Source organism: Carassius gibelio, chromosome A22 (assembly GCF_023724105.1).
Source record: "Carassius gibelio isolate Cgi1373 ecotype wild population from Czech Republic chromosome A22, carGib1.2-hapl.c, whole genome shotgun sequence".
In the NCBI taxonomy this organism is placed as follows: Eukaryota; Metazoa; Chordata; class Actinopteri; order Cypriniformes; family Cyprinidae; genus Carassius; species Carassius gibelio.
The window spans coordinates 17,704,763-17,721,076 of record NC_068392.1 but is presented as its reverse complement, the minus strand read 5'-3'; the positions used below and the strand labels follow the sequence as shown (position 1 = coordinate 17,721,076).

At 34.8% G+C, this 16,314-nt stretch overlaps 1 protein-coding gene across 2 annotated transcripts in view; it reads left to right on the top strand.

Annotated features, from left to right (window-relative positions):
* Positions 1-15,976, top strand: part of LOC127943023 (E3 ubiquitin-protein ligase RNF123) — a 114,872-nt gene extending 98,896 nt beyond the window's left edge. For both annotated transcript variants that reach the window (XM_052539113.1, XM_052539112.1), the window contains exons 38-39: positions 12,039-12,124; positions 14,114-15,976. In XM_052539113.1, coding sequence (XP_052395073.1) covers positions 12,039-12,124; positions 14,114-14,213 — 186 coding nt within the window. In that variant the 3' untranslated portion in view covers positions 14,214-15,976. The remainder of the gene's footprint in view (positions 1-12,038; positions 12,125-14,113) is intronic.
* Positions 15,977-16,314: the final 338 nt, after the last annotated feature.

Sequence of the window (16,314 nt, the reverse complement as noted above, 5' to 3'; positions counted from 1 at the left end):
AAGTTTGCTCTCTGTATTCTCTGTAGTTTCTGTGGTTGCCTGACCAGAGGTCACTTTTCTAAAATACTTGAAGTGCTTTGAAGTTCCCAGACTTATTTCCTGTCTGAGCCTTGTCCTAGATTTCAGCTTTCATGAAGACATGAGCTTAGAAAATCTGTTTGCTCGAATTAAATAAAAAAATCAATGATACACCAGAGTGGAAGTGGAATATGACAGTTTTTTAAATCTGCTGGCTCTCATTTGGAAAATCAACTCCTACATATTTTTGACAAATCTCCTTGAGTGTGATCCATTCCTGAACAGACAAGCCAATTGGGTGAGCGTTGATATTCCCGCAAGAAACAGTTATTCTCACTTCAGGAATTACTCAGATTACTTGATTATTAGGATGTAGTTGTGGAATTTTTGACAGCGCGTTGAGCTAATTCTCTTCAGGAAAGATTTTATGGGCACTTTAGCTGTGAAAAAAGCTACAATTTGAACTCCCAGCAAACATATGGAGTCTCCAGTCGGCTTTAAAGTAAGCTGAGGTTGACATTTCTTGGTGACCCGAAAGTCCAGAGAGAAATTCTTTATTTATTTTCAAGAAGCTGCCAGCCTGGCTGTTACATAAGGTGATTAATGGAAATGATGAGACTGGGCGATAGCAGGGATAGTACTGAATATTAAAGATTAAAATAAAATGGAAACTATTTATTCTTTAGTTAAATTTAGCATTTAACATTTTCATAAACTTAAAAAAAAAAAAAAAAAAAAAAAAAAAACAGGGGATTTTTATTTTATTTTATTTTTTACAAGTAACATTTGTGGTGAAAAAAAATTAAATACTATAATGATGAAAAAAGAATATGATAAAAAAATAAGTCATCAGTTATGGTTAACACAAGTTTAATCTTCATTATTGTTCATAATGAATGGACATGGATGTATCTATTTACTTTAAATTGATCTACAGTCAAATTTTGTAATGAAGAACAATTCAAGTACCAGTGTTGTTTTTAACTAAAATTAAATACTACAATTTTGGTATTTTTTAAATTGTTAATTGAAATAAAGCTATAAAAGTGTTTATTCAAATTTAATACAACTTGTTATTTCAACTACCGGTAATATCATCATTTAAATGTTGTGAATTGAAATATAAAAAACTAATAAAAACGACAAAAGCACACAACAAAGTCACAAAAATGTAAATATTTTTTTTTTTATTAAGTATAAATTTCCCCCAAATATATATATATATGAATATGTATGTATGTATATGTATGTATGTATGTATGTATATGTGTATATATATATATATATATATATATATATATATATATATATATATATATATATATATATATATATATACATACATATATATATGTGTATGTATGTATGTATGTATGTATATTAGGGCTGTGCCGATGACGATCAGCCGATCGTTATGCGCATCTCGTCAGTAAAGCTGGTTCTCTAATCAGCGTTTAATTCCATCAGGTGCATGATTTCACATAGAGCAGCTGTTACTACACAGAGCCGTTGTTACCTGAAAAGATGCGCAAATAAACGCTGAAAATGAAGTGGATTTGCGCAGCTTCTCAGGTAACAACGGCTTTGTGTAGTAACAGCTGCTCTATGTGAAATCATGCACCTGATGGAATTAACCGCTGATTAGAGAACCGGCTTTACTGATGAGATGCGCATAACGATCGGCCGATATATATATATATATATATATATATATATAAATGTTGATAAAATAGACAATAAAAAAATTAGGCTGAAAGAAAATTAACCACAATTTTTTAATAAAATAACTAAAACTGAAATTAAAATTTGCGAAAGCTAAATAGAAATCTGAATAAAATTATTCAAAATGACCACAGCACATAACAAAATTAAAATGTAAGCTAAAATTAAATGTAAAAAGTGAAGCATTTAAAAGCAAAAGCTATTTCAATTTGTTTTATATTGAATTGATTCACCATATCACATGAATGAGAAAATAATTTTCTCTATCAACCTGGCAAATATTCCACATTCTATAATTCCGCTGGATTGGAAAACGCATCTATAATACTGCTTCAGTTTCCACACTTGACCTATTTTCAGTGCTTCCATCACTAAGTATCTGTGTTGACACAACTGACTGCTCAAGATATTTTTATAATTGACAGAAAAGCACTGACACGTCTGGCCCAAAAATGTTTTGTAGTTGTCTACGCAGTCGCTTAAACCAGTTTCAAGATCTCATCAGTATTACAAAAAAGTACAGACAACATCGGCTTGGATATAAATAATTCAGCATTTTTTGGTCTGGGGATGTATTTGTTTTAGCATTCATATCCTGTAGTACAGCCCTAAAACTTAGATATGCAGTTCTATGAAATATGTGATGTATTGATATGAAGCATCTGTAAACAAACCTATAAATTACTGTGAATCGCCACTCGGTCTCTTGAATACATGAATAGTGATACTCATATTATCTTGACAGTATTGCTAATCATAAAGGACAACATTTCAACACTCTGGTAAAATGTATGGAGGGCCAAATTACTCAAAATGAAATCATTAAGTGTATATTTCAACAAATAGTTAAATACTTAATTAAATAGTTAATAAAACAACACCAGAGAAATCATTAAATAGTTTGGCATCCACTATTGTTGCAGTAATAATCTTTAATGATATAAAAAAATTAGTCTAAAAGTTTTTTTTTGTTTTGTTTTTTTAGCCATAATTACGTAGCAGTGTTACATTTTTAACGTAATACATCCAAGCTGTCTGTTTCAGCATCAGTCAAAATGTGCAAAAATGTATGTTTTGTGCTTGTAAATTTCACGTGCTAATACCTACATATAAACAATGAGATCAATTATACCAAAGATAAATAGAAGAGAATGATAGAAAATGCAAATACATATTTATTGATATGATAAAAAAATGCAAATAATTATTTAATTATGCATTTAATATTAAATATTAATTTAATGTATATTTAATATATATAATGAATATTATAGATTTTAATTATTATTATTTGCTTATAGTGCTTTGATAAAATAAATAGAATAGAATAGAATAGAATAGAATAGAATAGAATAGAATAGAATAGAATAGAAATCTACTCAGGACAAATGGAATGTAGAAAGATGAATTGATGTGATTAGACATGGCTCCGTGGAATACTTGATTCTGATTGGTCAGTTGTGTATGTTATCCCTCGATAACAACTGGTAAAAGCTGATAACACAGGTTCATCCGGGTAACTAAAGCCGGCGCTATACTCTTGCTAGGAACAATATTTCTTTGCGTTTGGTTAGCTAATAAAATATGAAACCTCGATTCAATATTACGTATAATTATTTATGTCATCCTGGTATCGCAGACTCGCTCTCTCGTTTCATAAAAACGCAGCTGCTGGCATTTTTCTATGCTTGTTTTGTTTGCTGTAATAGATTATAAGATAACTAACAAACTGTAAGATTTTAAAACTGTTTAGTCTTAAATCAATATCTTTTAATCGCTATAATTATTTACGTGGTGAAATATCGCGTAATAAGTGGTTTGATAGTATCGTATCCCTTAAATATCTCTAGTTTGAACTTGCTGTTTGCTCACAACTGTGTTCAGGGCAGCTTTGCATTCAAATATTTCAACTCAAATCAATATTTTGTGTCTAATTATTTACTTATGTGGCAAGTAGCTGTGTAATAAGCGGGATAATGTACATCTAGCTGGTTGTTATCAATGAATAACCCACTTCAGGGTGATACAAGTCTCCTTATTCTGCGATAACAACTGGCGGGATGTACATTATCCTTCAAAAACAACAGATTGTGGACAGTGTTCTTAATTATTTTTTATAGAGCCATCCAGTTCTGTAATTTGTGTTTTTACTGAAAGCTGCTTTTCAGCGTATCTCTACATCAGATTATATTCTCTCATTTACATGAATGTAATGGTGCCCAGCTAGTGTATTTATAACTACTGGATATATAATATAATATAATATAATATAATATAATATAATATAATATAATATATATATATATATATATATATATATATATATATATATATATATATATATATATATATATATATATATTAGGGGTGTAACGGTTCACAAAATTCACGGTTCGGTTCGATACGATACACTGATGTCACGGTTCGGTTCGGTTCGTTTCGATACGTTTTAGATACAGCAAAATGTAAAAACATCTCAACTTTTCAGAATGCCGCAAGCGCACCGCGGGTCATGTGACAAGAACCAACCAATCAGCTTCATCCTTTCCCGTAACAACGTTGAGAGCTCAGCCAAGATGAAGGATCAGCTGATCATAGTTGTATATGGATTGCAATTTTGAAATAAATTTAGTAGCAGAGCTACTGCAAGCGATTTTTAGAGCTGCAAATCCATTTATCCTTCGCTGAAATTTCCGCGTCTCATGGAGAGAGCACGTCATTGTTGCTTAGCAAAGACAGACGCCTCATGAGCGCTTGTGCCCGAGCGCTTTGGAAAGGAGGAGAAAGACGCGCTTAGCATTTTCCATGCGTTTTTAGGCACGATATGTGAACGGCCCCTAAGGCGCTCGCTCACTCAGCACGCGCTGAAGGCTCGTTGCAAAATGTCTAATGCATTTAACAGACCAGAAATATAAGATCCTAAAATAACCAACAGGTCTGGTGTTTGGGTTGGATTCCCTGTAAGCTATAGTGTCTAAATGCTGCAGGGATAGTTTGCTGCGTGCATGTTTCTCCTTTTTTTTCGTCTTTTCCCAGATAGTACTGACGCATATATCCCAGATATTCCCGCTGGTGTTTTTTTTTTTTTTTTGTATTCCCGCTGGTGTACCCTGTCATGTTGCAGATGCGACATACCGTTGTTTTTTTATCCACCACTCTCTTGCCATCACCATTATAGCTTAAAGGGAATCCAAAGTGCACCCAAACACCAGACCTGTTGGTTATTGGAGGATCTTCTCATTTCTAGTCTGTTAAACGCATTGGCTATTTTGCAACGAGCCTTCAGCGCGTACTGAGTGAGCGAGCGCCTGCTGAGTAGCCTAACATAAACATATAAGATGGTGTTTTTTTCTTCTTCGGGAGTGTCAGGGGCGTTGCCTGTTACGTTGTTTGGGTTATTGGGCTACCTTGTTGAACGCATATCATTATATTTCTCTCTCTCTTTTTTTTTTTTTTTTCAAATATAATTTAATACTCCAACGAACCGTTCGGTATACATAATGCGTACCGCGTACCGAACCGAAAGCGTCGTACCGAACGGTTCAATACGAATACGCGTATCGTTACACCCCTAATATATATATATATATATATATATATATATATACTCAAGTGTAATTGGATTAGAGTGTCTCTGATCCTCGTTCTGATTGGTGGATCTCTCTTCAGAATTGTGGGTAGTGTAGTACTGATGTGCTGAATCAGTTTCCTGTTTCTTTTGGCTGATGTACCTAAGGCATCTTTGTCACTGATTTAATTTGCATTAATCTGCGTTGATTTGATCTGCATTTTTTTTTTTTTATATTCAATGATACTTGGATTACATTATGGATGTGAACTAAGCCATGAAATCAGTTTCTTGTTGACTTCTTGTAGCCCCACAGAAATCAATCTCAAATCAAGCAGCTTTTTGTTGGTCAGCATGTCGAATTTGCATGACCAACTTGAACACGAGCAAAATCTCTGTGGGGAAATATTTCGACCTCAAGCTAAACTCATGAACATGTAGATATGTTGTAGAATGACTGGATTTCACCCGTTTAACTTTGCAGAGCAACTTTTAAAGGACTGATTCACTGAAAAAGCAACATTTGCTGAATATTTACTCACCCTCAGGTCATCCAAGACGGAGATGAGTTTGTTTCTTCATCAGATTTGGAAAAATGTAGCATCAAAGTGAGAATGAGAGTCCAAAGTTGTAATTTTAGCCATAAGCGGCAGTTTGAAGTTAAAAACCTCTTAATGGTGTGTTTGTCTCTTAAACACTCAGCTTTTCACTTCTCAAGACATTAATTGATGGATTGGAGTGGTGTGGATTATTGTGATGTTGTTATGAGTTTTTGGACTCTCATTCTGACGGCACCCATTCACTGCAAATGATCTATTGGTGAGCAAGTTATGATGAATAAGCAAACTGATCTATGCCTTTGATGACGAGAGGGTGAGGGCGTTTTCACCAAATCTTGTCTTATCTTTCACTCAGTCCTGACTTTGACTGATTTCTCCATTAGTTTGCACTAACCATATGAATTGAGTAAAGCAGCCAGCAGTTTTATCAGGCTGCCATGAAGCAGAGTGAACCAGCCCAGTCAAGGTCACTCTCTGTCCCTGCAAATTACCTTCAAATAGTGGCTTCCCTCGTTACACAGACACAAGATCTGAAGGTAATAGCTCAGAAGAGACGGACGGAGGAGGAAGTGAATTAGATTTTAAGGGGCTTGTATTTCCTTCGTCTCAGCTTAGAGACCAGACAGAAACCCAATCTTTCTTCTTGGAACAAAGTTTGACTTTGAGAATGGAAGGACATTGGGGAAGACCAGACCCCATTCACATTAAAGAGCCGCATGAGAAACTGATGAAGAACCTGAATGCCTGGCTATCTGGGGAAGTGAAGATATATCAGTGGTTTACTCTCCAAAACTGATTGCGTCAGTGCCTCTTAAAATGAACTGAAGTGCTGCTTTCCACCCCACATTCTATCTACAGTCAGTTAAATGGATCTTAATAACTTAAAAACCTTTCCTCTGTGCCCTCGGCTTAATTTCGTACAGATCTGTCAAGGACTCATAGAGTTGTTGAAGGAAAGTTTGAGTGCTTGTATATAAAAAAAATGATAATTTAGATTAATTAGTCATTTGACATGATGTTTGACTTTTTTTAACCAACATAAAGCACAGTAAAATACTTTGACTACAGATTCACCCAATTATATATGCTAATAATTGTGTAAATAGTTGAATAGTTGTCTTTTTTTTATTTGCTGTTTAAATTGCTTGAAAAAATTATAATTATAATTATTATATTATATAAGTATAGTAAGTATAAATAATAGTATAAAAGTATAAATAATATATATATATATATTAGTGCTGTCAAAATTAGCGCGTTAACGCATTCGATTAATTTGAAATATTTAACGCGTTAAAAAAAATAACGCAATTAACGCGGTTGCAGTTTTTTTATTTCCAGTTGTGGCCTATGTGTGTTCAACGTGCAAAGAAATATGGATAAGACCAAGGAAGGACTTTTAGACGGAAAGTTTCAGTATAAAACTCTGCCGGATTACTCTTCAGTCTGCCACAAGAAACATTACTCTTCATTTAGTCTGCCACAAGAAACAGTAACATTAAAATCATGAACTCAAATGTCATTGTTTAAAAAAAAAAAAAAAACAATGACTGTAACAGTGCGTAAATCAGACCTTTCTGTAACGCTAACGTTAATAAGCTTAAACGAAAATAACGAAATAATTGTGTAGTGGAGTATTTTTTGTACACAGTGCCGTGAACTGTCAATCACTCCTGTACGCGTGCGTCACTGTCCTCCTCAGCTGCAGCAACGTGCGCTCTCTCTCTTCATCAAGCTTTAAAACAAAAAGGGGACAAAAAGATCATATTGTCTTTGTGCATAGGCTATAGATTAATTAGATAAATGAATATCTAAATTTGTGCCTTGCCGTCTACGGTATTTTTTTAGAACTTAGAAAAAAGATGCTGCAGCCAATGAACAGCCAGCGGGGGCTGCAGGACGACTCAACCTCCGCAGACAGTTTTTAATGTTTATCAGACAATAAATACTCAAGATTTTGCTTTAGTATAACTCACAACGAGTTTCACACACCTTCTCCGGCCACGTTGAGTTGTTGACACTTAACAGTGGGAAAAGCGACACATGCGCTATTCACTTGTGTAACTTAAGGGTGAATGGGTAATGTAGTTTCTGCTCTGGGTGGGATGAATTAGGAAGCTTGCATTGTGAAGGGCGCTCTGAAAATCGGCAGTGCAGGTAAAAGATTAAAACCTCTATTAAAACAGATGTCCAAATGAGCGTACCGGTACGCTACAAGCACGTTCTGGGCGCACGGAGAGGTGGCGGTACGCTCAAGAGCTATATTTGGAAGTGGCGGTACTGAGTACCAGTGCGTACTGGCCCACTTAAAGCACTGGCAATGACTATACTTTGGAATTTTTTTGCAGTCCACTTAGAATTCAACATGGAAATCATTTTTGTTTTTTATTGGCATTGATTGTTTTGAAATTCAAATGGTACTTACATGCCTGTGTTTTTATTTCTGTAATAAATATGGCTTTCAAGCCAACAGTTAATTTGGAGGATATTGATGGTTTATTGAAGGTATGTTGTTTACATGAGAAAATCTGTGTTACAAGTTAAACAAAAATTCCAATAAACAATCATATTTTGCATTTAAATAGTTTCTTTGTCTTGAGTTTACATTAATTATTTACATTTTACATTTACATATCCAAAAAGTTTTAGTCTTTTAATTGCGATTAATCGCGATTAATCGCGATTAATTTTAAAAAATTGTGCGATTAATTAGTTAATTTTTTTTAATCGATTGACAGCACTAATATATATATATATATATATATTAGTGCTGTCAAAATTAGCGCGTTAACGCATTCGATTAATTTGAAATATTTAACGCGTTAAAAAAAAATAACGCAATTAACGCGGTTGCAGTTTTTTTTATTTCCAGTTGTGGCCTATGTGTGTTCAACGTGCAAAGAAATATGGATAAGACCAAGGAAGGACTTTTAGACGGAAAGTTTCAGTATAAAACTCTGCCGGATTACTCTTCAGTCTGCCACAAGAAACATTACTCTTCATTTAGTCTGCCACAAGAAACAGTAACATTAAAATCATGAACTCAAATGTCATTGTTTAAAAAAAAAAAAAACAATGACTGTAACAGTGCGTAAATCAGACCTTTCTGTAACGCTAACGTTAATAAGCTTAAACGAAAATAACGAAATAATTGTGTAGTGGAGTATTTTTTGTACACAGTGCCGCGAACTGTCAATCACTCCTGTACGCGTGCGTCACTGTCCTCCTCAGCTGCAGCAACGTGCGCTCTCTCTCTTCATCAAGCTTTAAAACAAAAAGGGGACAAAAAGATCATATTGTCTTTGTGCATAGGCTATAGATTAATTACATAAATGAATATCTAAATGTGTGCCTTGCCGTCTACGGTATTTTTTTAGAACTTAGAAAAAAGATGCTGCAGCCAATGAACAGCCAGCGGGGGCTGCAGTTTTTAATGTTTATCAGACAATAAATACTCAAGATTTTGCTTTAGTATAACTCACAACGAGTTTCACACACCTTCTCCGGCCACGTTGAGTTGTTGACACTTAACAGTGGGAAAAGCAACACATGCGCTATTCACTTGTGTAACTTAAGGGTGAATGGGTAATGTAGTTTCTGCTCTGGGTGGGATGAATTAGGAAGCTTGCATTGTGAAGGGCGCTCTGAAAATCGGCAGTGCAGGTAAAAGATTAAAACCTCTATTTAAACAGATGTCCAAATGAGCGTACCGGTACGCTACAAGCACGTTCGGGGCGCACGGAGAGGTGGCAGTACGCTCAAGAGCTATATTTGGAAGTGGCGGTACTGAGTAGGCCTACCTGTGCATACCGGCCCACTTAAAGCACTGGCAATGACTATACTTTGGAATTTTTTTGCAGTCCACTTAGAATTCAACATGGAAATCATTTTTGTTTTTTATTGGCATTGATTGTTTTGAAATTCAAATGGTACTTACATGCCTGTGTTTTTATTTCTGTAATAAATATGGCTTTCAAGCCAACAGTTAATTTGGAGGATATTGATGGTTTATTGCAGGTATGTTGTTTACATGAGAAAATCTGTGTTACAAGTTAAACAAAAATTCCAATAAACAATCATATTTTGAATTTAAATAGTTTCTTTGTCTTGAGTTTACATTAATTATTTACATTTTACATTTACATATCCAAAAAGTTTCAGTCTTTTAATTGCGATTAATCGCGATTAATCGCAATTAATTTTAAAAAATTGTGCGATTAATTAGTTAATTTTTTTTAATCGATTGACAGCACTAATATATATATATATATATATATATATATATATATATATATATATATATATATATATATATATATATATATATATATATATATTCATTATTATATAATGGTAATTATCTTTAAGGAAAAAAAAATCTTATGTAATTTGGTTTATTGTAAAATAACTTATTTAAATATGTATAAACATTTATTTATTTATGTATTTGTATTTTCTATTTTATTTTCCTTTTGTAAATATTTTGTAAAATAGTTATTTGGTGTCTCATCTGGTCATTAAGTCTATTGTAATAAATTATTATTATTATTATTATTATTATTATTATTATTATTATTATTATTATTATTATTATTATTATTATTTCAAAACCGTTAAATAGTGGGTACAATAAGTGATTTGTCCAGCATATTGGATTATTGCTCATTTAAAGTGAAATAGGAGAATATGTTAGCAGTAGGATTCAGGGTGAAAAAAAAAATGCATAAGCGTAAAAATATAAGGTTGTTATGTTCTGTGGTGTGTGTGGAGTCCCAATAAAATCAGTACAAAGAACAACACTTGCAGCCATGTTCCCTTCCTTCCCAGCTGAGGAAAGCCTTGGGATGAAAGTGTAGAGATTACGGGAGCCTCGTGTGACTCAGGCTGAAGGATGGAAGGAGATTATTCATCAGTATTTTAGATTTTGCCCAGAAAACCACAATTTCACTTCTTTTCAGTAAGTCTAAATTCATATTGGGTGCCACTCGAACACAGTAAGATCCTAGAAAGCAAGTAGATGCTTACAAAACTGAATTTCAGGGATAATTATCCACTGAATCTTCTATTCCCCAGTGTTATATACAGAAGTGAGTACGTCGGAGTCACCGAAAAGGAATATGCATCTTCTGATGTCTTTGTACATATGTGTTCTAGATTGACATTTCTGAGGGCTGAATTTATTTTTGTGTGTGTCGTCCCCTTGGGATGAGTGGATAATGTTTTCTTTGAAATGTCATACATGCGACTGCTTTAATGTGCAGGTGCTGGTGTCCTACATACATAAGTAAATAGCATATGAATAGAGGAATAAAAATAGAATCTGTTTTCCTGCCTAACCTATATCACACAATATATCACACGATATATATCAAAGTCGTCAGTTTCACTTCATTAGTTTTTATATCCATAAAGTTGGTTGTTGGTTTTATAATGTGCATGTATGTTATTAATATTTATGTTCTATAATCTATTATAACTTAGGAAATACATTTTTGGTGTTGGTTGTGTTTGTTTGTTTGACATTTAATTGTAATTTAAGCCATTTTTCAATGTCAAATATTTTGTAAGTCAAAATAAAAAGCCTAACGTCTTTTTTGTGGCATACAGAACAAACTAATTCATGGGTTTTGGAAGCAGATATGACAGAATTCACTTATTGGTGCAAGCTATTCCTTTAACACACTGTACTCTCTCTTGCCTTGACTGTAATAACAAGGCTTACATATTAATGAGATGCTTGTGAACTAATGAAGCTCCATCAGCCTGTTTCGAGGGGTCAGGGGTCAAGCTCTGTTCTCTTGCTGCTCTAATTACAAAAGTACATGCTGTGCAGGTGAAAATCTGTTCCTTTTGAGTATGTATTAGGAAATAAAACAAGGTCTTCTGTTGCATAAGACATTCTGGTCAATAGAAGTCCAGTGACATTTCAGATCTAATGTACTCATTTATAGATTAAAAAGTGAATTCTTAGTAAGATTATTATGTTTTATTTATGCATGCGCTATGAAATTTTTTTAAATAAAAAAAAAAAAAAGATTAAATCAGTCCTTAATTTAAATATTGTTTCTCTAATGTATAGTTGGTCTTCTGACATTTTTGTCATTAGCATCTCTTTCATTGTGGAACCTCTTTCAGACATGGTGTATTGAATCAGTGTTTTTCGTTCACAGCCGACGAGCGAGGACGATCTCTGCCCGATCTGCTATGCACACTCCATATCAGCCGTCTTCAAGCCCTGCTCCCACAAATCCTGCAAGTGAGTTCCTGCCAACATCATATCAACAGCTCCGTTCTCCCATTCACTCCTCCATTTACGAGATCAACACTGTGCCGTTAAACACTTCAATGGCCATTACTTATATGTAAACATGAACACCGCCTGTAATACTATGGATTGGTTACCACTGTTGTGATACTTCCACTGCCAGTGCTGCGTAGATTACTTAAGAAATTGTAGTTCGTTACTGATAACAAATTGCATGACGGAAATCGTAGTTTGTAATGTAATCTTTTGGATTACACACATTGCGTAATGTATCGCGACTACTTTTTGATTATGTTTATAATTACATAATAGAATTAGTTATTTTTCCTAACCGACGCTGGTTAACCGATTATAACCGTTTACCGACAAGATCATTTAAAATAAGAATTTAATTAAATTAGAAAGGATTAGTGTCTGTGACACGTAAAAAATACTAGCATTTGTTCCCGGGGATTAATTTCACATGCGCAGAAAGCAACAGACAACAGAACATGAGAATTCACATGGTCAGCAAACATCATATCACGCACCTGCAGCGTTTCTGCGAGCGGAGAAAAACATAATAGAGCTAGGCTATATATAGCAAATAAATAGGTAAATATATGATGAATATATTTTTACTTGAATAATAAATTACAAAAATGAATTTTGGTTCATTTTTGTGCTGCGCGAAAGGAAACAGACGGCAGAAAGCGGCATACTATTTTTATTTACGCTTCTTTTACGGACAAAGATTTGTTTTTATTGTGAATGTACACAAAATAAAGGCAAACCATTTACAATTCAGATTATCTTTATGACTAAAAGGAGAAGTTGCTTCCACTGTTAGAAGGTAAAAAAAAAAACAAGTGATTGCGCTGGCATGGCATGAGCGCACAAAGTTAAACTTTGGTACTTTGACGATGCAGCCTGTTCATTGTCATAATAAAATACAGTTAGTCAAACATATGAAAAAAAACACACCCTGCTCAGTTTAAATATAGTATAAAATCTGTGCTGTTATGTGTTATCAACGTACCGCCATGATGTTAGGCGAAACATTTTGTTTTACGTGGATGTTGGAACGCGAGTGAAGTACATAATAAATAAAAATTGGGCATTCAAATACATCGCGAATATGGAAACTTTTGATTTTGTGTCAAATGAGAGACCCAATGTTGGTTTCAGTTTCATTTTAGCCTAAATTAATTTGTTTTGCCTTGTAGTTTATGTTGCTATAACTTCTTTTTTAAATAGTCTACTGTAATTGAAAGGATTTGTTGTGCAGTGAGGAAAACTAAAATAGCATAGCTATGTTTACAATGTTTATTATAATGTTTTTATAATGTTAAACATTTGCATCGGTATTAGGACTATCTCTGAATGGAATAATAAAAATAATATACGAATAGCATAACCTGTTTTAACAATGCAGCAAACCTTTTTAAATATTTTGATAAATGACTGAAAATAAATAAATAAATGACATTTTAATCCATTTAACAGATTGTATTAATGGTTGGATAACGGTTAACAGTTTAAAATGAACATCCCTAAACATTACATTGTTTTATTTTAAAATAAAAACAATCCAAATATTTAACTGCCATTACTGTGTGAATAAAATGTGATCATGTAGTCCATGAAAAGTAACCATAATCTGATTGTGAGCGTTTTTTAAATGCATTTTAATCTAATTATGTTTGAATCTGATTATGTAACCCAAATTGCATGTAAACCGTTCCTAATCTGCACTGTCCACTGGCAGCGTTGTGGTCTCAGCACTGCGTTGAAGCTGTCACAAAACCAATCATTTACATCAAAACTGTGCTCTCAATCAAATGAATTTTCTTGGCGGTTTGCTTTTGGTTCGCTTGACGTATATCACGAAGTGTGGCACAGATAACTCGCACGGTGACGCGATTCAGCGCTCTTTAAATGATCAAATGTCACTGACGTACCCATCTCTCGCCTCCTCACTCACTTTGTCTTTTATTTCAGGGCCTGTATCAATCAGCACTTGATGAATAACAAGGACTGCTTCTTCTGCAAGGCCACCATCACTGGAGTGGATGATTACACTAAACCGGCCAGCTCTTAGTGCGCCCTTCACACACACACACACACACACACACACACCCACATTTAGTGTTCAGAATCCACATTATGTACACTTTCCCCAAAGACTTCACTTCAGAAACACATATTCAGGTTGGACTCTTTCTTTCCACTCAGTCCATGTACGGTCATCGTCCCGTCACCGCTGCTCCTGCCAGCATTGCCCGTCTGCACTGGCGCATCATAACATTTGTTCCTCTGACGGATGGAACGAGGCCGTGCAAGGCAATCGTTCTTTCCAGGTGTCTTTGTGATGAATGGATGAGATCCTGTTTAGAGCCGTGCGCTCGTGGTGCTTCTAGAGCTGAATGTGGGAGATCTGCTGAGAGTCATGGGGAGAGCGAATGACAGATTTCATCTCTCGTCCACTGTCTCAGTCTCTTCTTTCTTCGCTCATCTTCTCATCTGTTTTCAGACTTCATCTCATCTCTTCCTCTCTCTCCTCATCTCTTGTCTCATCTCATTTTTTTCTTTGCTTCTCTCGTCTCTTCCCGTCTCATTCTCGTCTCTTTTTCTTATCTTGTCGATTCACATCTCATTTTGGTCTCCTTCTCCTTTCTTCTCATCTCTTCTCACAAACTCTGGTTATAATATCATATCAGGAAGTCAGATATAAACTCAGTGAACAGTTTTTCACGTCACTCTGTATTTGCTAAAGTTTTTATACTCCGTACTGACAGCCATATTTGACAGAATGACAACATGTCGTCTCAAACCAAGCAGAACCTACAATCACTTCTGATCGTTGTACATGATCTTCTACATGAAAAGGAGACCGTTTACACTGAGATGTGAATGCAGTTTGATCTGCTACATGTTCTCCATTCGGCCAGCTTTCACATTTGATCTGACATTATTACGTTGTGGTGTTTGTGATTGTTCGGCTTTCTTCATACCCAGATCTTTCCTTCAGTCTGTCCCATTAGGAGTGCCTAGACTGCTGGTTTTGTTCCAGGACACCCAACAGACATCTAAGTGCTTTGCTGTTGTGTGCATGGGGTTAGCTTTCCCAGAATCCTTTGCTAATGGATTATGTTACACTGGGGCTCTGCCTGCACTCAGAATCCATTGCCTCGCCACAGCTCCTTTAAAAGGATATTCAGCCATTGACAACTGCGATTTTCTACACCAAATAAAAGTCTAGTCTCCTAAAAACCCACTAAATATTAGAGCCAAGACTGGAGCTTTGACTGTCACAAAAGAGTACGCATTGTTAAAACAACTTGTACAGAATTCATCATGCGCTTCTTACTAATGCACACAGACGGTTTATTTAACACGCAGACGATTTGCTGCGACCGATAAACCACTGAACTTCCAAACACTACATGATAAGTATGAATTACCAAAGCCAAGAGAGTATTTGGATCACTGCTTCTCACATTTGGACGGTTAAAGGATTTCTCACAATGTGGTGTAATGTTGTTTTAAAAAGGGGGTGCATGATATGACAGTAGGACCCCCCCCCGCCCCTATAGTTTACTTAAAGTGTGTGTGTGCGCATTTGCGATGAGCGTGTGCCGACGACTGTAAATTTAGGGTTTCCACTCTCAGGCACCTGCTATTGTTTTCAAAGGGATTTAAGATTAGTTAAGCAATATTTAAATGACTGTTGATTTGTTTGTTTTTTTCTTTCTTTCTTTCTTTCTTTTTTTTTAAGAAAGAGATGACATGGCGATTTTTGGTTCTTTCACTTTTGTGAGAGTGTACATGTATTGATATTAGCATTAAATTATTTATCCTAAATGCGGTCTGGTGTACTTACTTGGTAGATACTTTCCAAGGTATATATTGGCTAACTAATGTATTTAATGTTAAGCATATATTTAAATATGACCAACAATCGTTCAACCCTGTTACTGGATGATTTCCTCCCTGTTTAAGTGCCACCATTGCAATAGAATATAAAACTGACCAGTGTTGGGGAGTAACTAGTGACATGTAACGGTGTTACTTAATTTAATCACAAAATAAATGTAACTGTAAGCCGAGCCAGAACTGAACTGCTATTCTGATGCTTTTGATTGGTTCTCATTTGAATTTGCAGCGCGTAATTGGCTGACGCAGTGACATCAGTTCACACT